General features: G+C 33.7%; 1 protein-coding gene across 2 annotated transcripts; it reads left to right on the forward strand.

Annotated features, from left to right (window-relative positions):
• The first annotated feature begins 881 nt into the window (after positions 1-881).
• LOC133205522 (5-oxoprolinase-like) lies at positions 882-25,965 on the forward strand. Of its 2 annotated transcripts, none has more exons than XM_061341353.1 (34): positions 882-1,050; positions 1,207-1,398; positions 1,756-1,881; positions 1,989-2,095; positions 2,340-2,455; positions 2,829-2,908; positions 3,017-3,069; positions 3,162-3,274; positions 3,661-3,749; positions 4,425-4,542; positions 8,556-8,698; positions 9,286-9,411; positions 9,569-9,681; positions 10,392-10,480; positions 10,782-10,863; positions 11,034-11,171; positions 11,334-11,472; positions 11,729-11,841; positions 13,259-13,322; positions 14,399-14,499; positions 14,870-14,906; positions 15,128-15,238; positions 15,325-15,426; positions 16,437-16,611; positions 16,928-17,037; positions 17,154-17,228; positions 18,008-18,154; positions 18,789-18,923; positions 19,756-19,905; positions 21,335-21,409; positions 21,916-21,998; positions 22,167-22,327; positions 23,551-23,648; positions 25,373-25,965. In XM_061341353.1, exons 1-34 carry the CDS (start codon positions 889-891, stop codon positions 25,550-25,552), a joined length of 3,903 nt encoding a protein of 1,300 aa, XP_061197337.1. In that variant the 5' UTR covers positions 882-888; the 3' UTR covers positions 25,553-25,965. The 2 variants fall into 2 exon arrangements, with proteins under 2 accessions (XP_061197337.1, XP_061197338.1); XM_061341354.1 differs by having other exon boundaries at positions 25,391-25,965.
• The last annotated feature ends 392 nt before the right edge of the window (positions 25,966-26,357 follow it).

Below are 26,357 nucleotides of genomic sequence, written 5' to 3' on the forward strand. Positions count from 1 at the left end.
CGCGCCTGCGCTTTTGTGAGGATAAGTTGAGTTTCGTAGGACTATTATATAAATTTTTATTCTCTTAAATTCTCATGAAAGTTTTGAAATAAATGTATATTTCCGAAAAATAAACCAGGGAAAGAAGACTTCAAATATCGTGATAGTAATGTAAAACAAATATTCCCGGAATTTTCCTTTTTGCACAAAAAGTTTAAAATTACCGTTCGTTCTTTATTTCCTACATGTATTATTTACAATAGCTTTTTAGAATATTCATTTTATAGGGTACGTATTGTTTTGTATTAAACTGTTCTTGTTGTACTAATCTTTTTGTTAAGAACATGTAAAAATAGATATATAAACACGCATTATGATATGCATTCACTCTCAAGATATCTGTTAATTACTCCAAATTTGCAATTAACTACGTTGGGGTCGTTTTTTGGCACAGCATAGAGGACAGTATTCAGGACAGTTATAACCAGCAGACATCAGGTGCATGATATTCATTACTTTTAAATAAGCAGATCAATTTATTTTGTGAAAAAGTTTGGAGTTAAATTGAAATATTAGCTTTGCGCACATTGTGTTAATCTGTATACCAGAAATATGCTGTCATTTCCTCTTAAATTGTGTTCGTGGCAACGTTCTCTGCAACTCATGTTTGATTGTAGGCAATTTAAATATGGTGTACTTTCAAATTATTAATATGGTTTTTCCCTTTGCTCAGAGAATGTATTTCTGCAAACCTTATTTGGTTTCTGGCCATAAATTTATTAATATCCTTTTCTATGTATTTTTAATGACAGAAAGGCAGTTCATTATTTATACACTTATGCACTGCATATGGTTGAGATTAAGAAAATTCATAATGAATTTTGTTTGTTTGTTTGTTTTTCAGGTACAATGACAGGAAAATTCCAGTTTGCAATAGACAGAGGAGGAACATTTACGGACATCTGGGCCAGGTGCCCAGGAGGTGAAATTAAAGTAATGAAACTTCTGTCCGAGGATCCACAGAATTACAAAGATGCTCCAAGGGAAGGAATAAGAAGACTTTTAGAACAGGTACTATACATCATATAAATTCTTAATTGATTTTAAATGTACAAATGTAGTATGTATAGCAAGTTTAAATTTTAATCCTGTAGTTTAAATCTTCCTTTCTTTAAATTTCAACAATTTGACCCTGTGCTACTAAAACTCTCATTTCTTCACATACAGAAGACAGGTATCAAAATGAGTGCAGATAAACCAATCGATACATCTTACATTGATTGGATACGAATGGGCACCACTGTAGCCACCAATGCACTGCTAGAGCGAAAAGGTGAACCTATGGCACTGGCTATCACCAAGGGCTTCAAGGATTTGTTGTACATAGGAAACCAAGCTAGACCTCAGATATTTGATCTTGTATGTACATGTATATACTTGACTTAGAACTGTAAACCAGCTATTATTGGCGACAACTTTTATTTGCAATTTGTCAGTTTGAAATCAATCCACAATGGTTAATTTTCATGAATGAGGAAACACATAAAACTTAATGGAATCAATGGTTTGCAGGGAGAAATATTCGCGAGTAAAAGAAGGTCACAAATCTCACGGAAATTTCTTGCACAAGAATAGAAGTTGGTTTACAATATCTGCTTGCTTTCCGTTTCTTTCTTAGTTAATTTGAGAAAAATGACAAGTGCATGAATTCTATATTATACAAAACATTAAACAATTATCATCTTTGATATACATGATATAAAATATTTTTCAAAGGAAATATCTGCTCCTGATCAGCTATACAGTGACATTATAGAAGTGGAAGAGAGAGCAGTATTCCAGCAAGATAAATGCCAAATCAATAAGTCATGTGACAGGGTTACAGGGGTCACAGGGGAAAAGGTAAAGCCTTAGTAATTTAGAAGAAGCTCAAAAATATTGAAACAGATGTATAATTTTATTTTGGTTACTATAATTTATAAGAAAAATGTATAAAAACCTTTTTTTAGTTGGAGATATGGCAGAAAGTGGACACAGAGAAACTAAAAAGAGATTTGCAGGCCCTACTGGACAAGGGAATTCGAAGTCTTGCTGTGGTTTTACTTCACTCATACACGTAAAGATTTCCTTAACTTAAACACAATATTACACTTAGAAATCTTAAAACATGAAAGATTTTTGAAAAATAACAAAACAAATGCCTGTTTTATCTTTGTCAGAAGCAGAGCTTCTATAAATTATCTCATAATATATGTCAAAAGCAGAGCTTCTAAAAAATCATCTCAAAAATTTTGTTGAAGGCAAAAAAGTTCTTCTTAAGTGATGCATATAATTTTATCATAGGTGTCAAATTGTTTCAGGTTCACGGAGCATGAGAAGGAAGTGGGCAGAATTGCACAAGAAATGGGGTTCCACCAGGTGTCTCTGTCCTCTGATGTTATGTCCATGGTGAGAGTGGTTCCAAGAGGTTACACAGGTAAATATCTTTAAATTCCCAAACATACATAATGAACAGTAAATACTAATTGAATACTGTGGAATCATTAGATTTCGTGGTGGCTCATTTTTCGAGGAATTTGTGGGTTCCTCTCATCCACAAATTAACATCCTCCTTGAATGAATAAACTATGGTTACAAAGTCATATTTCCTTTTGTAGGTATAGGAGAGTACAGAAAATTACATCCCCAAGAACCTGTAAAATTTAAGAAATCCACAAAATTTGCCCCTGCTCCATCCTGCACCCCCACAAATTTTAATGATTCCACAGTATTTGGGAGTAGATAGTAGTTGAGGCATTTAATTTGATCATATTTATGAAATGAACCAAGGTTTTTTATTTACATTCCAGCCTGTGCAGATGCCTATTTGACACCTCATATTAAGAAATATGTAGCAGGATTTGCATCTGGTTTTAAAGACAACATTCAGGTTTGACTTAAGATAAGAGTTCTGATAGAAATTATATTTTAATTATGTTTACTTGTAGTTAGGTTTGGAATCTGTTTTTGTTGCATTGGATGTTTATATTCTTTTTAGAACACATCAGTTCTTTTCATGCAGTCAGATGGAGGTCTAACTCCAGTTGATAAGTATGAAATAATTTGAAGACTGTAATATTTTGTTCATTTCAGACTCTCTCTCTCTCTCTCTCTCTCTAGTCACAAAGTCATCTTTGTTCCAGATTTAATGGATCCAGAGCAATATTGTCTGGCCCAGCTGGGGGAGTTGTTGGTTATGCCTTAACAACTTACAACCAAGAAACTAAACAAGCTGTCATAGGCTTTGACATGGGAGGTATGTTATTTTGACAAGGGAGGTATGTTATTTTGACATGGGAGGTAGGTTATTTTGACATGGGAAGTATATTATTTTGACTTAAGAGGTATGTTATTTCGAAGTGTGAGAGGTACATATATGTTAATTTGACATGGGGGGTAAGTTGATTTGACATGGAAGGGAAGTTGTTTTGATATAGAAGGTATATTACAACATGAGCTACATGTACGTAACATGGAGGTTTCTTACTTACACATAGAAATTTGTTACTTTGACATGGAAAATTTTTATACGTGTATAAAAATGTACATGACTTTAATATAGGATATGTTTTAATTTCTTACTTAAATATATAAGGTGTGGTACTTGTGATAATATGATGATATACATTGATGATGTTGTAGGGACCTCAACAGATGTCAGCAGGTATGCTGGTCAGTATGAACATGTGTTTGAAACCACAACGGCTGGAGTCACCATTCAGGCCCCTCAGGTTTACATTAACACTGAACTAGTGTTCATTTTATTATCAGCTCTATTTTATCTGAAATATGATTAAGATTCAAAGCATTATTTTTTGTTTTGAGTTTACCATATATATTTGAAAACAATTTGAAGAGTTAAATTTAATATTGTTCATACATGTACTGTAATCTATTACACAGAATGTAAGTGTTTTTACTCTTTTCTCTATAGCCCTCAGTGGCCTTCATTGATGAATTTAAAATTTGAGAGTAGCAAAATAAGATTTCTTTATATTTACAAGTGATCAAAATCTTTTTATTTATTTATTTTTTTTTTTGTTGTTGTGGGGGGGGGGGGGGGAGGGGATAACACTACTGGTCAGTATGACAAGAAAACAGTTTGAATACTACTGTACATGTACATAAATTGGCACATTCAAAATTTAGCGCAATCACTGGGTATGGAGTTGTTGGTGAAATCATGAATTAGCGCTATACATTTCCATGCCGTATGTTGTATTTATAAATGATTTCTTAGCGGTATTTATGAATTAGCACATTGTTGTCTGCACCAAAGCCGCTAAAATATGAAGCCCACTTTTTGAAGTACACATCCAGTATTTCATCTGATTCAGATCCAAACATGTTAATGAAATCTGAAAGGAACTTGAATAGAAATTAGGATCATCACTGTTACATTTCAGCTGGATATAAACACGGTGGCAGCAGGTGGTGGATCCATGCTTTTCTTCCGAGCGGGAATGTTTGTTGTTGGACCTGAGTCAGCGGGAGCAGATCCAGGCCCAGCATGCTACAAGAAGGGTAAACTTGAAAAATCTTACACAAACAAAATTTTACAATAAAATATACCAAGGTTATGTACAGTTGAATTTTGTTTTCAGAACTTTGATATCTCAAATACCATGCTATGTTGATGAAACCACTTTTTAGCTCACCTGAGCCAAAGGCTCAAGTGAGCTTTTCTGATTGAAATTTGTCCGTTGTCTGTCGTCGTTGTCGTAGTTGTCGTCAGGGCTCGAGCTGTGATTCGCCATTTGCGCCAATTGCGAATTTTTTCCAAAAGTGGCAAAAAGAAATTCAAAAGTGGCGAAAATGAATTTTTTTTTAGATATACCACACAAAAGTGTGTGTACTCCTGGTTATCTCCTTTGTTTATTCAATGTATACAGATTAGCCCTTTTGTTTATTTAATGCAAGCAGATGTGTGAATTCTGGGTGTGAAAACTCTATGAAACTTACAAAACAATGTACATGTAGGAAATCACGTCTCGCTTGAACGCACACAGCTGACTAGGTAACTTTAGCTAAGAGCAGTGAGGGGATACAAAATTACTTGAAATTATATAAGATGGATTAAACAAGGAAAGACAGAGTGTTTTGGGGAGATGAAGTTAGTTACTAAAAGATTTTAATCAATAAAATCTGGATCTATGTAGATTGTTTTTTAAAACCGAAAGTAGGAAAATATGACGAAAATTGCAGAGCATGGTTGCTAATTTTACCTGATTAAAGTCAAAATAGTATGTTCATTATACCATAAACTGATGAAGAGTGAAAAAGATACTGGCTTGGAAACAAAACAATACTTTGTCAATTACACTGAATTATTTTCAATTATATGAATTTATATGCATACACCCAGTGTCCAAGTTGTTAAATTAAGCCAAGTTTTAAACCTGACTTCTTTTCACAATAAATTGTTGATAAGATTAAAATTTTCACTTATTATATTATTTTTTTCATTTTTAAAAAAATGTCATATATCTTTACTAAGTCTGTAACCCCTCTTCCAGGGCTAAAAAAAATCTTATGAACAGGAGGATCGACATATACTGTCAAGAGTTAAATTGAGTATCAAATTAATTGTAAATGTATAAATAATTCCTATATTAGTTTTGTAAGTGGATATAACTTTAGATTTTACAATTTTAAAACAATGCCTGTGATATAAACAAATTGAAATAGTGCTATTAGTGTAGTGTTAAGCATATACACTTGTCGAGACGAGATGTAAGAATGCGATTCCTTTCATCGCGAAAAGTGGCGAAAAATATTTTTGCTCCAGTGGGAGCGCTGGTTGTCGTCGTCGTTGTCTTAAACTTTTCACATTTTCATCTTCTTCTAAGAACCACTGGGCCAATTTCAACCAAACTTGCCACAAAGTATCCTTGGGTAAAGGGGAATCAAGTTTGTTCAAATGAAGGGCCACGCCTTCTTCCAAGGGGAGATAATTATGAATTCATGAAAAATTAATGGCATCATTTAAAAATCTTCTTCTCAAAAACCACTGTGCTTGAAAATATAAAACTTATATGGAAGCATCCTCAGGTAATGTAGATTCAAATTTGTTCAAATCATGACCCCCGGGGGTAGGGTGAGGCCACAATGGGGGATCAAAGTTTTACACAGGAATACATAGGAAAAATCTTTAAAAATCTTCTTCTCAAGAACAGCAAAGCCATGATGGGTCATATTTATATGGAAGCATCCTCAGGTAGTGTAGATTCAAGTTTGTTCCAGTCATGACCCCCGGGGGTAGGGTGGGGCCACAATGGGGGATGAAAGTTTTACATAAGAAAACATAGGACAAATCTTTAAAAATCTTCTTCTCAAGAACAGCAAAGCCATGATTGGTCATATTTATATGGAAGCATCCTCAGGTAGTGTAGATTCAAGTTTGTTCAAATCATGATCCCCGGGTGAAGGGTGGGGCCACAATTAGCGATCAAAGTTTTACATAGGAATACATAGGAAAAATCTTTAAAAATCTTCTTCTCAAGAACAGCAAAGCCATGATGGGTCATATTTATATGGAAGCATCCTCAGGTAGTGTAGATTTAAGTTTGTTCCAGTCATGACCCCCGGGGGTAGGGTGGGGCCACAATGGGGGATGAAAGTTTTACATAAGAAAACATAGGACAAATCTTTAAAAATCTTCTTCTCAAGAACAGCAAAGCCATGATTGGTCATATTTATATGGAAGCATCCTCAGGTAGTGTAGATTCAAGTTTGTTCAAATCAGGACCCCCGGGTGAAGGGTGGGGCCACAATTAGCGATCAAAGTTTTACATAGGAATACATAGGAAAAATCTTTAAAAATCTTCTTCTCAAGAACAGCAAAGCCATGATGGGTCATATTTTTATGTGGAAGCATCCTCAGGTAGTGTAGATTCAAGTTTGTTCAAATCATGACCCCCGGGTGAAGGGTGGGGCCACAATTAGCGATCAAAGTTTTACATAGGAATACATAGGAAAAATCTTTAAAAATCTTCTTCTCAAGAACAGCAAAGCCATGATGGGTCATATTTATATGGAAGCATCCTCAGGTAGTGTAGATTTAAGTTTGTTCCAGTCATGACCCCCGGGGGTAGGGTGGGGCCACAATGGGGGATGAAAGTTTTACATAGGAATACATAGGAAAAATCTTTAAAAATCTTCTTCTCAAGAACAGCAAAGCCATGATGGGTCATATTTTTATGTGGAAGCATCCTCAGGTAGTGTAGATTCAAGTTTGTTCAAATCAGGACCCCCGGGTGAAGGGTGGGGCCACAATTAGCGATCAAAGTTTTACATAGGAATACATAGGAAAAATCTTTAAAAATCTTCTTCTCAAGAACAGCAAAGCCATGATGGGTCATATTTTTATGTGGAAGCATCCTCAGGTAGTGTAGATTTAAGTTTGTTCCAGTCATGACCCCCGGGGGTAGGGTGGGGCCACAATGGGGGATGAAAGTTTTACATAAGAAAACATAGGACAAATCTTTAAAAATCTTCTTCTCAAGAACAGCAAAGCCATGATTGGTATATTTATATGGAAGCATCCTCAGGTAATGTAGATTCAAGTTTGTTCAAATCATGACCCACGGGTGAAGGGTGGGGCCATAATTAGCGATCAAAGTTTTACATAGGTATACATAGGAAAAATCTTTAAAAATCTTCTTCTCAAGAACAGCAAAGCCATAATGGGTCATATTTATATGGAAGCATCCTCAGGTAGTGTAGATTCAAGTTTGTTCAAATCATGACCTCTGGGGGTAGGGTGGGGCCACAATGGGTGATCAAAGTTTTACATAGGAATATATAGGGAACATCTTTAAAAATCTTCTTCTCAGGAACAGCAAAACCATTAGTCATATTCAAATGGAAGCATCATCAGGTGATGTAGATTCAAACTTGTACTAATCATGATCCCCTGGAGAATAGAGGGGCCATAACAGGGGATTATACAAAGGAATATAAAGGATATATCAACCAAAATTTTCTTCTTAAGAACAGCAAAGCCATTATTTGTCATATTAATTCAAAAATCCCTATGAAGTTTAGATTCAAGTTAGTTAAATACCCCCCCCCCCCCCCAAACCAGTTTTATATTTAAACTTTTCAAGACTGAACTGATTACTGCTTTTTCCTAGCCAGAGTGCTCAGGTGAGTGATGTGGCCCCTGGGCCTCTTGTTCTTAATGTATTTTAACCCCAATATCTCGAATCATCAGATATCTTGGAATTATTTCTCAGTTTCATTAGGTTCAAGATAATGAGGTTACTGTATATTTCTTTTAAAAATTGTATCTTGTATATGCAGGAGAAATCGTCCATTTCTGGTCCTTTTGGAGTATAACCATTAGAAATAGTAGTTATCAGTATTAATTATACACAAGTTAAAATAAACAGCTTATTTAAAAACTAAGGAACATAATCAAAACTGAAAGAGGAACTATTTATTACATTTATGTAACAAGTGTCATTAAATTTATCAATTCATTGTATATATATGGCAGAACATTTTTTTATTTGAAATTTTAACTCCATTTACAGGAGGCCCTTTGACTATAACCGATGCTAACCTATGTCTTGGACGACTTCTGCCAGAATACTTTCCTAAAATATTTGGTAAAAATCAGAAATGTCCCCTAGACAAGGCAGCTACTGACAGGGCATTTAAGAAACTTACAAAAGAGGTAGGCACAATTGTGTGGGCAACATTTCATTTTAATTGCCAGTCTGTGTTTTAATATACAATGGTAGGTTTCTATCAAATGATTATGAAATTCTAGCGTGGTTGTCACTAATTGGACAAGGCAATTTTCTGCATCATTTCAGTCTATAAAGCTCTAAATGGGTAAAGGTGTAAGCTAGCTTAATCTGCATAAACTTGGAAGGGGGGTTGTTTATGACTTTCACCTCTTAAGCACTACAGAAAACTACATGTAAGTCTCATGGAGTGGTTTTTTTTTATTTTAACTGGTAGGGATGGTTTTAAAATTGATGACCTTATCCACACCCACAAACGTTCCTGTACAAGCAAGAAGTACAGTAAAATAAAGTGAACATGCTTAGAGTAAATTCATACTTACAGCGAAGTGATTTTCAGTCACTGTGGTTTCAAAATGTATTGTAATCTTAACGAATTATGTTATTAATGAATTCAAATTGCTTGTTCCTGGGCACTTCACTATAGAAATGTTTTACTGTATTTGTGAAAGTGAGTAAATTTTGTTTATTCCAATGGAAAGTGTGTGAGTATATTGATTGACACTAATTGCAGGTTAATGAATTCCTGTCTACACAAGATGACTCACCTAAAAAGAAGATGACCACTGAAGAGGTAGCAATGGGATTCATCCAAGTAGCTAATGAGACCATGTGTCGACCAATCAGAGCTCTTACGCAGGTCAAATTCTATTCTATAAATACCAATTACTGACGTAAAATAGAAATACTACTTTCAAAATAAAAATTCCATTTCTACTACAACATCATTACTTTGAAATCATTGCAACTTCTGTATCTACATATATTTAGAAGGGAAAAAAAAATCTTTTATTCAGGCAAAAGGATATGACACATCTAAACATGTGCTGGCATGCTTTGGTGGAGCGGGGGGACAACATGCATGTGCTATAGCACGGTCTTTAGGAATGTCTCAAGTCTTTGTGCATAGGTAATTTTTATGGATATCAAGAAACAGGATTTCAAATAGCTTTCCAATTTTAATAACTAAATAAGACGTACTGTAAACCAACTTTTATTGATGAGCCCGAAATTTCCACAAGTTTTTCAAGCTTCTTTTACATGCACATATTTCTTGTCACACACCATTTATTGAATTTCGAAATGTAGAATGTTTCCTTAGTCCACTCGTCCATCAGCCAAGTTCAAACAAATGTTACTTGTCCGACTCTGAACAGTTATAAAGAAATTTGTAGAACTTTATTTTTAAAAAATGAAGTATGTTTAGATAACATTATCTGATAGAGGTTTGTAAATTGTAAAGATAAAATACAGTAACTCTATCTGTAACCTAATCTCAGTCACCCTCAGCAGCTAACAATATCCCGTGAAATGAGACTGTACCCTAAGGATTGCAACTTATGTGATTTTAAAACAATGCAAACAATTTAAAACAACAAAAACAAAAAATAACACGCTTCATGAAAAATGCCAGTGTGAAGCATTGTAGTTCATGTCCTCATGAATTATCAAAAATTAAATTCATTTCTTAAATGAACTGATATCAAACACATACATGTTTATTGCACATGGGGATGTCAGTTCATGGGAAAGTGCCACCCATGTAATCTGTGATCATTGGTACTCCACGAACAATAATTATTATAAATTAATTTTAATGTATTCCCTGTAATTTTGTAGGTATGCAGGTATCCTGTCGGCCTATGGTATGGCTCTGGCTGATGTGGTGTATGAGGCTCAGGAACCTTGTGCCAAGGAATACAAGCCTGGTAAGGGCAACTACTCTGTAATGGCTTTTTGTTTTTGCTTTAAATATAATTTCAGCCCATCTTAACAATTCTCTAAAAGCCATTAAGCTGCTTGAGAACTGTTTGTTTCTTAAATTAACCCATTTTAAAATTATTAAAAAAAAACAATGGATAAGAATTTTTTTATGTGTGTTTTAGAATATTTATATATAGACTTTCTATTTGGAAGTATCAATAGAATGCTATGATAAAGTTAAATTAACCAGTTATCTTACTCTGTCATTGACATACATGTATTATGTATTTTGAATTTATTTTTTAGAGTTCTTTCATTATTTTGAGCAACATATTTCTGAGTTGCAAGATAAATGTTGCAAAGAGCTTCTGGATCAAGGATTTAAAAGGTATAGTGTTGTACAATTTGGATTATTTGCAAGGAAAAGATTTATTATTGTTTATTGATCTGTAAATGTTTAAAATCAAGATGAATTTTTACTGCACTATTTCATCATAAAGCATTTCAATTTCTGATGAAAAAAATTGTATTCAAAATTAAATTTGGTTGTGATAATAGAGAAGAGATAGATACGCAGCCATTCCTACACATGAGATACGACAGAACTGACTGTGCATTAATGATTTCTGCAGACAACTTCCCAGCCAATCAGAACTCCTGTAAAGCTGGTGATTTCAAATCAGCATTTCAAGAGAGGTAATTTTAGCAAGAAAGGTTATTTTTAATGTAATATTTTGAGTCGGTAAAAAAAAAATGCTCCCTAGAAAGTTTTCTTCACAGAACAGTTTACCAGTTTAAATTTGATTTGAAAAGTTGAGTTGAAGGGTTTTTACATGCATGTAGATGAACTGTTTTTAGATACCAGACAGAGTTTGGATTCACCATTCCTGATCGTCCAATCATTGTAGATGACATCAGAGTTCGAGGAGTGGGGAAGGCTCTGACCTGTGATGAAAAGGATAATCCTTCTGTTACTTCCACCCCTGTAGAAGACACGGTAGGTAGACAATGGAAATATTGTTATAAATTTCTGTTATAGGAATATTTTAAAAAGCATTTTGATTCAAAGGAAACTAAAGGAGTTGGAGGCTTGGGGTGGGGGAGGGGGATTTCAGATGTATGAAAACCATTTGAACAAGTATCTGGAAAATCCCTTTTGTGAATATCCATGCATACCAAAGGGGTTTGGGTAAAAAGAGATACATGTAATTTTCTTTGACAAAAAGTTAAACTTTTTTTCTTATCCATTACAGACAACCAAGTGCTATTTTGAACATGGATACCAGGAAACAAAAGTCTACATTTTGGAGAATTTGTCATATGGTCATTCCATTGAAGGTCCAGCAATTATCATGAATGGCAACAGGTAAAATACTGGTAAAATTCAAACTCTGGAAACATTCTTAACGAGGTTGGATCCGCCTGATATTTAAAGTCTTAAACTTTTTTTGCGAAGTATATTTTTAGTTTCTACACACATAGCTTTATTAAAAATCAAAACAAAAAATGAGGGTCAATATGCTTCTTTTGGCGCTACAGTACATTTAATATGACCTTTTTGCACTGAAATTTGTGTCTAAATCAAAAATCACATCTTCGACATTTTCCCTCCAAAGTTTTTATCCAAATAAATCATGGGACAAAATAAAATATAAGTCTATTTAAAAAAAGACACATTAAAGTTGTGACTAAGAAAAAGTTTCAAATTGCTTCGCAAAATCAATTATTTGACCTTTCTGCACTCAGAAAATGTGATTTTTCTGGCATTAAAAATTTAACCAGCAAGAACATTATTTAAAAGTCTTAAACTTTTGCTGAATTTAAGCAGATTGATCAAAGTTATCTTATATATTCAGAAAAGAAAAACAAAAGTGGGGGTCTATGATCTAAATTTTTAGATATTACTAAAAATGTTAATTTTACGTTAAAATTGGCTCAATTTTTTCCTGGACTTTCAGAATATATTTACTATATTTGTCACAATATAATGAAAGAATTCATAAGAAATAATGTAATAGATATTTAAGAACCAGCATAAAACATTTCACTGCAAAAAACAGCTCTGTTTGCAACCAGCATGGAAAAATAGGAATCTAAACTTAACAGTACTGTATATATTTCAATAGGGAAAAATTGATCATTTTCTTCTAAAAAACCTTCCGCCACAAAATATAGTTCCTGGCTTAATCATATTTGAATGAAATTTAAACGCGGTTTTTTCTTTGGATATAGTTTAATTTACATTGTAGAATCCAGATTTAATGTTATAACTTATAAATGATGCAGAATTTTAGAAATAAAGGTCAAGACCAAAATCTGTTCAAAAGCTCAGGATCGAACCTCCTTAAACATAGATACATGTACACTTCATCAGACCATACCAACCATGCAGCAGTTTCCTCCAAGCACATAATGTATTTACATGTCAAAGAGTTCATTAACCTCACTACTCTCTTAACTGGCCATGAATTGTGTATTCATTTTTATGTTTCATGTTGTTGTTTGTTTAGTTTGTTTGTTTGGTTGTGTGTTCTTTGTTTATTTGTTTTTTATTCTGGTTTGCAAAACTCAAGTTTTCAGTTACTTGTAACTTTTGGTTCATTATGAAGAAGTCCAGGGAATATCATTATATCTCATAGAATGTACTTGAATCTACTGATTTTCTAAATTTTGACATGCATCAGTAACTTCTTTGAGATCTATATCAGGTCTGTAGGACATCTATACTTAAATATATTTTGATTATTTATATTTATCGTAATGTTTTGTTTTATTTGTTTTAGTACAATTTTGATTGAGCTAAACTGCACAGCAGCAATAACAAAGCAAGGAGATGTTAAAATAAAGGTATTAATAACTGAACATTACAAATTGTGCAAATTGTGATCTTTATTATTCACCTTTGAAAATTTTTAATATTTGTACTCTAAAAAGTTTGACCTTAATTCGTTAAATAAATTTGATTATGATGTCACTATAATTTGCTGAATGTAGTATACAGGTTCATATATTAATGCTATTGACACAACATTTCATCAACTGTGTCTCATCTAATTAAGGAAAATGAGTTGCATCAATGATCTCTGATTTCTGAAAACAGAACAAGGGAAAAGTCCATAGATCTAAACTGGGTAAATACATGTACCTAGAATCAAAATTAAGTCATGTGGATATAAAACATCACAACATGATTGACCATTGACCATTAAAGTTTTGCACTCGCATACACTTGAAAGTAGGTAAAAGCCTTGTTCTGCAACTTGACTAACATTTAAGTCAGCTGTTGTTGATGAAAGAAATATGTTGGTTACATGAATACAGGTTGCTGATGCTACATTCAGTAGATCATAAAATGGCTACAACATTAGTTATACCTTAGTGTGGTTGTATTATGAATTTAAAAACAAAGGAATGGGCACAAAATGTGCTACAATTGACTTCTGAATGCCATTACATGTAACATATATGTCATTTATATTTTAAGAATGAATTGATATGTCTACTAATGTGGAACAGTGCTATTTTCTGTGTCTACAGTGTACGATATCGGCCAATACTGTAAACCAACAATTATTCGCATCATCTTTTATTTGTGATTTGTCAGAAATCAACCCGCAATGATCACTTTTCGCAATTGAGGAAACATTCTGTACAAATACCGGGTACAATGCAAGTATCCTATTTTGATATCCCAAAATAAGTGGTATGCGATGATTAATATTTGTGAGTTAAAGTAGGTCCCGAAACTTGTGGATATTTCTCACATGCAAATAAAAGTTGGTTTACAGTGTATATACATGTACTGTCAAGCTTCAATAATCTTGATGCTGATGCTATAAATGTAAATTCTTTTTCCAGAAGGTGAAGCATCAGGATTTACAAGGATCAACTGTATAGGCCTATATATTGTGTATGTATTACAGGTAGGGAGTGGTGTGGTGCAGCGAGTAGGACCAGATCTGGATGCCATCCAGCTGTCCATATTCTCCAACAGGTTTATGAGTATTGCTGAGCAGATGGGAAGGTAGGGAATAAGATGAAACCATTCTATTCAAGAGGTTACTGGGGTGCAACATACATGTATGTACTGTTCATCTCCAGTATCTCAAACATTGATATCTTGAATACCATGGATATACTGTATAAAAGTGAGTTTGAAGTCCCAACCACATTTTCTTTATGTTTTTACTGAAAATCTTCTCCATCGAGTTTGAGATAGCAAAGTTTGATTGTACATGTATATATATAAAATATATAATTAAGCTAAGTTTTGTATGAGCATGCCTTTTTCACGTCTTTGCTCAGAAATGATTCAATGAATTACATATATTTTGCAACTGCCTTTCTTTTTTTATTTTTATTTTTTCTTTGAAAATGATATGACTTTTTTGTAGAGTGCTACAAAGAACAGCTATTTCAACAAACATCAAAGTAAGGAATTTTATTCTTAAAAAAATTGACAAATAGGAGTGAAAAATATTAAAACCTTATCAAAGCTTCTCCATTATTAATGATATTTAATTATTATTTACATTAGAGGAGAAAATAGTCATAAAAAGTGGGTGAAGATTTTTTTGAGAATTCTGCACACATTTATCAGCTTAAAATTGCTTGATTATTTTCATAATATGAAATTAATTTTTTTTTTTTAGGAACGTCTAGATTTTTCTTGTGCAATGTTTGGTCCTGATGGAGGATTAGTAGCCAATGCTCCTCACATCCCTGTACACCTGGGAGCCATGCAAGAAACTGTCCAATACCAGGTATAGTCAAAATAAGGGTAATTAATCTCTGACAAGGAAATCCTCACACATGATCAGAATTGATAAAAATTATGATGATTTTGTAGATGAAACACTGCGGGGACAACCTGAAGGAAGGAGATGTTATTTTAGCTAACCACCCCCAGGCTGGAGGGAGTCACCTCCCGGACCTTACAGCAATTACCCCGGTCAGGATAATTCTTCTTGTTTTATGCATATTCTCCATAATGCTTTATGATTATTGCAATACATTCAAAATTGTGCTGTGTAATTTGATTATAAAAATGGATTCAAAATAGCATACAGTGTAGTTTCAAGTTTAAGCAAGAATCATCTCTCAGAGCAGAATGAATACATGTAAATGTGTACACATGATCAAATAAACATTTCTTACCTAACATAACAAAAAAAATTGTAACTGATTAATTAGTTACTCAGTTGGAAAGATGGTAATCAGTTAGAAAATCTGTAATTATAGTAAAAAAAAAAAAAAGAAATATGTGTAAATTTGAATGTAATTTCCTTGAAATTCAATTTGAAAAATACAAAATGTTCCTGAGTTGGCTGTTATCTATATAAGCTGATTTCGAGGTAATTCTCTGGATTGACATAATGGGGGTAACTGGTCAGTTTACTGTTTAAATATGTACATGTAACCATATCATTAACCAGCCTGCCTTGTATTCATTCTTTAATAATATTAATTCACTGTTTTGCACTATGAATTGAATATAATGTGTATCCTACCCCGTCTATCCTTTGCAGTTATATGTCAAGTTATATTATTAAACAAACATGGTAAATTAAGCGATAGGTCAGACTAATATCTATGATATCTTCAGCAGATTTTATGATTTTTTAAATTTATTCTTGTACATTGAAATTTAAGTACATGTATAGTGTTCTGATCAAACAGAATAATACTTGCATCTTTTTAGTCTGAGTATATTAATAGAGCTTACTTGTAATAATGTAATGTTATGGTACGGAAATGTGTATTTTGATATGATAATCTGGATAATTGGTCTGAACATCTTTTCGGTAACTGATTAGCAATTGTTTATTTGATTGCCATCCCTAAGCTAAATCAAATATTTGATTAATAAGATGAAACTTACGTGAAAGCTTTCTGAGATAGTATAGATTTAAAATTATTTAAATCAAAGTCTCTTTACCTAAAACTTTTGTCTATTTTTAGGTTTTCTGGCCTGGGGAGCAAAAACCTGTATTTTTTGTAGCCAGTAGGGGTCACCATGCTGATATAGGGGGAATAACTCCTGGTTCCATGCCACCTCATTCCAAGTGCATCCAAGAAGAAGGGGCTGTATTTAAATCGTTTAAGTTAGTGGATCAAGGAAAATTTCAAGAGGAAGGTAGAGACATTCCAATATTAAGAAGGAATTAATTCCTTGAATCAAGAAAACTAATGATAAAGTGATTTAATTAGATAGTTTGCCAATTATGAAAATGTACATAAATATAAAAAAACCCACAGGATTTTCATTAACACCATGTAGAAAGTCCAAATAGATGGAAAAACCCATCAGCGACTGAAGATGTGTTACTATAAATAACATGTATTTGGCATTTATTCTATTTTCATCAATTAATTCAATTCACGTAAGAGACATTCACACCTAATTGACATTTTGTTGTCATCAGTGGCATTTATTCTAAATTTGATTCAAGCTGTTACTAAAGCTCTCATGGAACCTGGAAATTACCCAGGAAGTAGTGGAACTCGTAACCTTGGAGATAACCTCAGTGACCTTAAAGCTCAGGTTGCAGCCAATCAAAAAGTAGGCCACTTGAAATATCACACTGGCAAATCATGTTGGTACTGAGTGATTTTAGGAAATATACTTATTCATGTACTTGTATGTATTTTTCTACCATAAAATGTATCACCCAACAGGGCATTAAGCTGATCAAGGAGCTGATAGAGGAATATGGACTAGATGTCGTCATAGCATACATGGCTCATATTCAGGTATACTTTTAAGAAAAAATCAAAATTTAAAATGCTTTTACCATGGGAAGTTTAAAATCATATGCATCCTCAGCAATTAGTGGGGGGATGTTGTGGTGCAATGGGATGCAATTGCACCCCCTGTTTGAAAAAAGAGAATTGAAAAATCTCATACTGAAACAAAATAAATTCATTATTTATGTGTTTAAAGTAATGCTATTAGATTTTGTTTATTTAATATATGTACCGGTATGTGAAAGAATGACTTCAAGAATGCACAAGATCCCAACAATATACACATGTAGTACCCAATTATAAAAAAAATTCTAGCAAGGGGGAGGGAGTATCTCTCCCAGACCCTCTTCCACTTTTCAGAAACCAGGTGACAGCCCTGATTTGCATGCTGTTAACTATAGGATATAAGTAATGTTCTTCCTGAACCAAAATCAGAAAAATCAGGACATGATAAATGTCTTGAAATTCAAGAACAACTGATCATGAAATGAGCAACCAATCACTGGGCTTCTGTGAAAGGTCTAGATTGTATTGAAACAATTAATTGTAAACTTTTGATACTGCACTTGACCTTTGGCATTTTGACCCTGAAATCAATAGGCTTCTTCTGGTGGCTATGCATCTCTCTGTTTCAAACTGAAAGGCCAGGTTGTGATCTGTTTATTCTGTCCACAACACTGAGAAGCATTAATACTCAGAATCATATAAATATATACAAGCAAGTTACTATAAAAATGTGAGGAAATTTGACATTTTCTTGTAATATATTCTGTTGTGATCAATAGAACAATGCAGAGATAGCTGTACAAGAAATGTTAAAAGAACTCGCCAGACGAACAAGGGAGAGAACTGGTACCACGAAACTGTCTGCCGAGGATTACATGGATGACGGCGCCAAACTCTGTCTGAGTGTAGATATTAATGAAGAAAAGGTGAGGCTTCAGACAGACACTGGTACAGTAAAACCTGTCTAATCAGACATGCACTGGTAGACAAATTTTGTGTTGGAATAGACAGGGTGTCGGATTGCAAAGTGTAAATAACATAGAAAACAGTAAATAGACAGGGTGTTGGATTGCCAGCATAGAGAACATAGAAAACTGTAAAATGGGAATTTAAAAAGGGTCAGAATTCACAGTGAAATGGATTGCACAGGTGTCAGATTAGACAGTTTTCACTGTACTTGCATTTATCACATGTTTACTTCTTTATACAGTGGATATTGGTCATAAGATATTGTTTTTATATCCTCAGTTGTGAGGTTGTAAAACGTGAAAGTTATGAAGTCATATGAAGTGGATTCATTCATAAAACAGTGTACAACATATGATAGCTATGTTTAAAAATATGTGATAAAAAATCTTCCAGGGTTTGTAGCTGGATATAATTTTTATTAAACTTGTGTTTTTTTTTTTATCCCCTTGGCAAGACTTGAGGATAAGAAAACACATAACTTATGGGATAAAAATCATACTCAACTACAAACCATGGGAGATCCTATGTTTATACACTGCATAGAACTGGTTGCATTGTTAAGTATGAAACTTTGTCTAATTTACTTAAAAGGGTACTGCAGTGGTAGATTTTACTGGATCTACTTGTGAAGTTTATGGAAACTGTAATGCACCAAGGGCAGTAACTCTGTCAGCACTGATCTACTGTCTGCGATGTATGGTTGGACATGATGTTCCACTGAACCAGGTAAATATAGAAAATGGTAAGATAAATAATATGTTGCTAGAATTAATGAATGTTTGGATGCAAAGTAAAGGTCATTAAACTATGGTTTATAATTATAATGGTCATTATTTACTTAGATTTAGGTTAAAACTTTGAAACCCTTGACTTGAAGAAATTCAGATCTAGTATTTTATGCTTTTGACCAAGAGATGTGTCATAGTTTTGATTATAAAGTTCCTGATGGATCAGATGAGAAGAACTGTCATATGTATTTAAGAAGCACAGGAATATAACAGAAAATTCTTATATTGAAAGGATGTTAAGGGGAAAATGATAATTCACAAGAGCCCAGTGTGGATTCATGATTTTTCTTAGTAATGTTGAAAACTAGGATTTATATGGGGGATGAATAGCTTTTAATTCAAATTAAGAATTTATTCATCTGGATACAGTATTTATCTTGGTGCAAGTTATGTCCATAAGGCCCAGATCATAGAACTCTGAGTAATTAAAATCATGTCATACTAAGTAAATCTATTCTTAGCAACTTTGTGTGTAGAATTTTTGCATGTGTTGAAATTGACATTAATTTTGCCATGGTCTGGATTTGTGTTGTGTTTTGAAGGGTTAGTCATCTATTTTTGTGTTAAGAAAATGACAATAGCATATAATTATAAAAAGCCTTTTAACTGTCAATTTTTGCAGTTTCAAAATTTGTTGGGAATTTTGTTTTCATTCAAAATTACAAAAGTATTTATTCACCACATCAAGACTCAGAAGTTTCAAACCAGAGAAATCATATATTTTTGCTTTGTTATGTTAATACCTTGATCATAACTTTACTGTTATATAGGGATGTTTGAAGCCTGTGACTGCCATTATACCAAAGGGAAGTATGCTCGACCCCTCAGAAAATGCAGCGGTGGTAGGTGGAAATGTCCTGACCTCCCAGAGAATTGTGGACGTAATCCTAAAGGCCTTCCAAGTCTGTGCAGCTTCTCAGGTATCTAAATATCAGGCAATATGTTACAGATTGAATATTCAGCTTATAAATATAGTCTTTGATTTTCATCAAGAAAGCTGAAAAAAATACACACTGCTGAGCAGTAAGCTAGACCAGCTTGTTAAATAGCTCTGCATTTAGTAATGATACTGTATTAGAGGGATTTTTTTTTATTGGGGTGCTAAATTTGGCTTATTTTAGCTTTTTCATACTAGCCCACTAAATGCAAGAAAGATAACTTTGATCAGTTTCAAAAACTTACCAGTATATGAATCTGCATTGAACTCATTACGAATATAATTCATGTTTTGATTTATTTTTATATTAAATTATTGTTTTTAGTGTTCATTTACATATCTAAGGTACCTGAGATAACATACCTCTCCCTTCAAGTGGCACTGGTTTGCAACATTCTGACCACCAAAGGAAGTTCCACCAAAATTATTAGCATATTTTTGAGCAAGCAAAATGCCAAATTTTACCGTTCAAGAAACCTGTTTTACAGTGTATGCACATGTGTAACATTATTAATAGAATGTAATCATCATCATCTTCTTTAGTTAGTTTCTTTTCTTTTCTTTTAATATTTGCATGTTGCTGCTATCAATTTTGAATTTCTTCTTGTGTATATTACTCTTTACTTGTATGCCCTGAGGAGCCCCAAATTGGTATCAATAAATCTTATCTTAAAAAAAAATCTTATCTTATCTTATATCAAATAAATTGTCTGCACACATACTTGTCATAATAGTACTCATTTAATGAAAATGTCGATTATCGACATTGAAGCTGCTTAGGAAGTCCATAAATAAAAAACATGAAAAAAATGTGGAAAATGTGTGTCTGCAAGTTTTATTAAAGTAGGGGGTGAATATCAGAATTTTTCTTTCTATAATGATAAATATATATTTGTTAAATCCTGATTTCCAAATACAAGTACTTTAAATAAAAACACAAACTTTTGAGCACTTTGATTGAGGACTAGCTTAGGATGACTTTTTCTATGAGCTCTCTTTTATATGGATGCACTATTGCCACACCTTGTTTTACTATCCCTAAAAATTTGAATATGTTCAAATCATACAATGTTTTTCCACTATTCTTCAAAATGTAGGAAAAAACGTTTGAAACTCATTGTGTAATACAACATCTGAGAAAGTTCAAGGTCATATGCAAAGTCACTGCCTGTGATAAATATTATTTGAACACTTTGGTTGTTGTAATCTTAAATTGTTATTAAATGTATTCTGTAAAGCTATTTTTTTTCCTTGGGGGCATAATTCCATGGAATCACAATTTTGGTTGAATCTGCGAGTAGAAAATTACATGGACTTCTTGGATTGGCATTAAATGTCCATAATGAATTTTAAGTACGCTGTGACAAATTAATCCCACTCTACAGTATTCATATTATTATTTTTTTTCCCAGGGCTGTATGAACAACATCACATTTGGGGACGATGCCTTCGGACATTATGAGACAGTAGCTGGAGGAGCGGGAGCTGTGAGTACTGGAGATTCCTAAATATACGCGAGGAATTTTGTTAGAAATATCACTCAAAAAAATAAAAATACTCGCTTTTAAAGTCAAACCTTGTTAAGTCAAACCCTGAGGGGACCAAGAAAGATCTTTGAGATATCCAATGATTCGAGATATCAAGGTTAAAATACATATAGAAAAAGTCGTTGGGACTTTTAACTCACTTTGAGATATTCATGGTATTTCAGATATCGAAGTTCAAGATAATGAAGTTCAACTGTATTTTTATATTGCTGAAATACATATAAAATCTCAACAGTCCACTCATGAATTCATGTTCTCACAATTTGATGTCTACAAGTCATTTTACAATATTATGTACTTGCATTAAATAAGAAATCTGAAATATATGTACCTATAGCATGGCTGATCATATTTTGGTTGTCTGAAATTCTTTTAATACTAAGTAACCACACTTACCACAGACTGGGGAAATACTGTATTGTTTAACAGTGCTATTACATTGACAGGGACCAACATGGAATGGAAGAAGTGGAGTGCACAGTCACATGACCAACACTCGTATCACAGACCCTGAAATCTTAGAAAGAAGGTCATAACAATTTAGTTTTATTTTTGATTTATTTAATTTTCTTCTTAAGATAAATGTATGACAATTTACCTAATTTCATTAATTATTTCATTTATTCCTTTATTATATTGATCTTGTATTTCTTGAATCTTAAAAAAAAGGAGATTTTAAAAAAAAAATTAAATTTAGGTATCCAATTATTCTGAAGCAGTTTCACCTTAACCCTGGAACAGGGGGCCAAGGTCAACACAAAGGAGGAGATGGCATCATAAGGGAGTATCTGTTTCGCAAAGATCTCACCCTCTCTATTCTCACAGAAAGAAGAGTCTTCTCCCCTTATGGATTAAATGGTCAGCATCAATTTCTTAAATTCAGTCATAGAATATATAAGTTTTCATACCCATCAATAATAGTCCCATATGGAAGGTTCTAGTTCTGGTCACTATGAAATTATATTGACTGGTCAATATGAAATTATATTGACAACTGTTCAAGTAGAGGATTCTTTTTAAGTTATTTTTGTGCCCTGTCATATACTTATTAATCTCAAACATCGCCATCTCGAATACCATGAATATGTCCAAGTGAGTTAGATGTACCAATTGAAAAATTTGTCTTTATGTAATTTAATCTGGATATCTGGAATCCTCAGATATAGCAGGTTTCTCTCAGTCCCATTGAGGTCAAGAAACTGTATATGGCAGGAACATATAGTGTTTGACATGTTCATCTTCCATCTTTCCAACCTTCTGTCTGTTGGTTCATCACACTTTGCATTTAGCTCAGTTTCAAAGAAACTTGTTTTTATCAAGCTTCATACAAAGATACATACAAGCATTGGCAAGAGCAATTCAACAGTGTCATTATTTTTTCCTATGACCAAGACCTCACAACTTCTCATTCTGAGTTTACCTTAGCTTGAAAGAAATTTTCAAAGAAATTTCCATGAAACTTCATACACTGATAAAAAGCATTCTGACTTTGACCTTCCCTATAATGTTTAACTTCACTTCTTCCTCATTTTGCTCCTAGTTCATCTTTGTTTGTCAACATTTCAAATTTAAATGTGCCTGTGTTTCCCAAGTATTATTAACTTTGAAAAACTTGTCTGTGAAGATGATACGTACCTAAGAGATCATAAATAAATTTGCTATGTATAGAGAGAATGGACTTGAAACAATGAGTCTTCATTAGTTAAATAGATAGAATGAATTAACACTATTAAAACTATTTTTTCTTTCATCTTATTTTACATGTTCTATTAGCACAGACCAAAAAAATAAGATACAATTCTTTTCAAAATGCAATACTAATGTACTTTTTGGTGGGGCAAGTACAATCATGTATTTATAGATCTCAGTTACTAAAAATGCTTTTTAGGTTGTAACTTATATATGCAGGCAAACAATTGTGCTATGAGTTACAGATGTCAGCAGATAGCTTATATATCTCTTAATCTTCAATGCTTTTTATGTGGAACTTGTGGAGCTAATGGAGTTAATCTAATCTTGAATGCTTTTTAGGTGGATCTTGTGGAGCAAAGGGAGTAAATCTAATCTTGAATGCATTGTAGGTGGAGATTGTGGAGCTAAGGGAGTTAATCTTATTTACTACAAAGATGGAAGAATTGTGTATTTGGGATCAAAAACTTCTATCAAATGTCAGGCAGGGGTATGTTTCTGTACTTATTAGTAAAAATACACTGGACAAAATAAGTTAAGGATCATGATTTATAAATTATTTATTTTACAACAAATAACAATATATTCCATTATAACTATATAATATAAATCTTTAACAAGTAAACAAACAATTTTTATTGTGTTTATCACAAATCAATGAAGCGTTAACGTGCATTGGGATTAATTGTCACACAACCCCCAAAAACAGAATGAAAAACAGCCTTGTTAAAGGATGGAAAATTCAGACGTAACCGTTTGCGCAGTGATTTGATGTGTTCAATATGCTGTATGACCACCCCGTGCCTGAATAACCGTGCGACAACGCCTCTGCATACTGCGGATAAGTCTCCGGAAGAAGATTTGCGGCAATCTAGCCCATTCCTCGATGAGTGCTGCAGAAAGCTCCTCACGGTTCCTAGGGAGTACTGGGCACGCTGAAATGGCTTGCTGTAGTTTGTCCCAAGCATGTTCTATGGGATTCAAATCAGGCGAAAGACTCGGCCAGTCCATTCGCTCAATGGTTTCATTTTCCAGGTAGTCTGTTACGACGCGAGCCCTGTGAGGTCTAGCATTATCGTCCATTAAAATAAAATCATCACCGATAGCACCTGCATACAGCCTGACAATAGGGTGCAGTATCTCATCTCGGTATCTTATCCCTGTAAGATTTCCTGCGATAACGTGCAAGTCAGTCTTTCCGGTTATACTGATACCACCCCAAACCATCACAGAACCACCTCCGAAACGATCATGCTCAGCAACACAGCAATCTGCATAACGTTCACCGGTCGTATGCCAAACTTGTCTACGACCGTCATGAAAGTCTACACAAAAGCGCGACTCATCTGTAAAAAGAACAGGGGTCCAGTGACGCAGTTGCCAATTGACATGGTATCTTGCCCATTGGAGTCTGGCTGTTCTGTGTCTTGGGGTCAGTTTGGGCCGGACTGCTGGTCGGAATGCTCGGATATTAGCTGCATGGAATCTGTTTCGAACTGTCTGTGGTGTTACTCGCACTCTTGTTGCTGTTTGAAAGTCTGTATTTAGCCTAACAGCACTCTGGAACCTCTGCCGTTTTGCCATATTGACCAGATAGCGGTCCTGACGAGCCATGGTTGACCTCGGATGAGCAGAACGTGGTCTCTCAGCAACGGTACCAGTATGTTGGAATCGATTCCATAATCGTGAAATGACACTTTGGGACACATTAAAGTGTGCAGCAACAGTTCTTTGAGTATTGCCAGATTGAAGCATACCTATAGCTTGGGCTGCCTCAAACCCGGTTAAGTGACGTCTCATGGCTTGAAATGTCACAGGGTCATCAAAAAATATCCACAACTTCAAACACGTATTCAAATAAACAATTTCGTTAACTTTGTGTATACCCTGAATCACTTTGTTTTTCACCCTGTGTCGGCATTCAGTAAAGCATGAATTGGGCATGAATTGCACGACCCTACAGGTAGCATTTTCTTATCAATAACATGTTAAAGAAAGTATGGTTGAACCATAATGTAAAAAATATATTATAATGGTTTTGGGAAAACAATTCAAAATCATGATCCCTAACTTTTTTTGTCCAGTATATTAGAAATACATGTATAAGGTATTATTATGAGTTTTGAATATAAGCTACATTTACTAGAAGACATTAAAATCATTGTTACTGTTCATGTAAAAGTTAATCTCAATCAACATATAATTTTTTCCCAGGATGTATTTTATCTCCAGACTCCAGGTGGAGGAGGTTATGGATCTGAACAGGAACAGGAAACAGACACCAGAAAAAGGAAGCGGAAGTCAAGTGACGAAGGGTCAAAGGCCAAAAAAGGTCACTCCCTGGTTGGCAGAGGAAGTGTATTTGAGTACAAAAAAGCTCAGGAATCAGCATAGATTTTTTAAATAAAATTCTGTGTTAGGCAACAAAATAATCTTAGTTTCTTAGGCACTACCGATCTTGATACAAGTTTTAATAAAACCGTTTTTATTACAAAAAGGTTTTTGAAAAACTTTATTCAGGTATAAAGTTTATCGAGTCTCAAATGTAATTATTAGTAATTGCAGGCAGGCCACATTTCATTTTGAAATTTTGGCTTGAAAAACTACCGGTTAATTTTTTTTCCTTAGTTATGTTGGAATGATATGCTAAGTACTCGTATATCCTATATCCCAAGACATCTAGATAAGTCATTAATAATTGTTCTCTTTCAATTAAATTTATACCAATAAACACGTGCTCGTGATAACTCATCATAACTATGATTGCACCAGAAATATTTATTTTTTTAAAACACTATTGTCTAAGGAAAATTATCCAGTGCTTTGCATGAGTAATGTTTTTGTGATAAAACAGTATTATTATCATCAGTATTTTATTGAAAAAAAAAAATCCATATTTTTTTGTTTCATATTGCACACAATCACTTATGTCTTAGTCACATTTAAATCAATGGTTGTGTGACTAGATTTTTTATTTTGTCTGCCGAAATACACTCGGTCGACAAAAAAATCGAGCTACATTAATTTTCTATAGCACCTAGAACCTCTGGCAAAGTTTAACGTTTGCAAGTCAGCTGATCGTTGTCCAAAATTAATTATTTTTTAAACCCCCCCCCCCCCTTTAAACAACAAAACTGCGTGCCTGATTCCTTCACCACTTGCGTTTGTTTTCTCGATGGTTCCACTCGGAGGAAGCTCA

Source organism: Saccostrea echinata, unplaced genomic scaffold (assembly GCF_033153115.1).
Source record: "Saccostrea echinata isolate AGI-Se365-2 ecotype Australia unplaced genomic scaffold, CSIRO_AGI_Sech_v1 ptg000054l, whole genome shotgun sequence".
NCBI classification, from domain to species: domain Eukaryota; kingdom Metazoa; phylum Mollusca; class Bivalvia; order Ostreida; family Ostreidae; genus Saccostrea; species Saccostrea echinata.

Excerpts from the sequence above, each read along its gene's own strand:
- LOC133205522 (XM_061341353.1), top strand. The coding sequence starts at position 889 with ATGACAGGAAAATTCCAGTTTGCAATAGACAGAGGAGGAACATTTACG. Across the intron at positions 15,427-16,436 it reads ACCTTACAGCAATTACCCCG|GTTTTCTGGCCTGGGGAGCA; the intron begins GTCAGGATAATT and ends GTCTATTTTTAG. Across the intron at positions 23,649-25,372 it reads CTATCAAATGTCAGGCAGGG|GATGTATTTTATCTCCAGAC; the intron begins GTATGTTTCTGT and ends ATTTTTTCCCAG.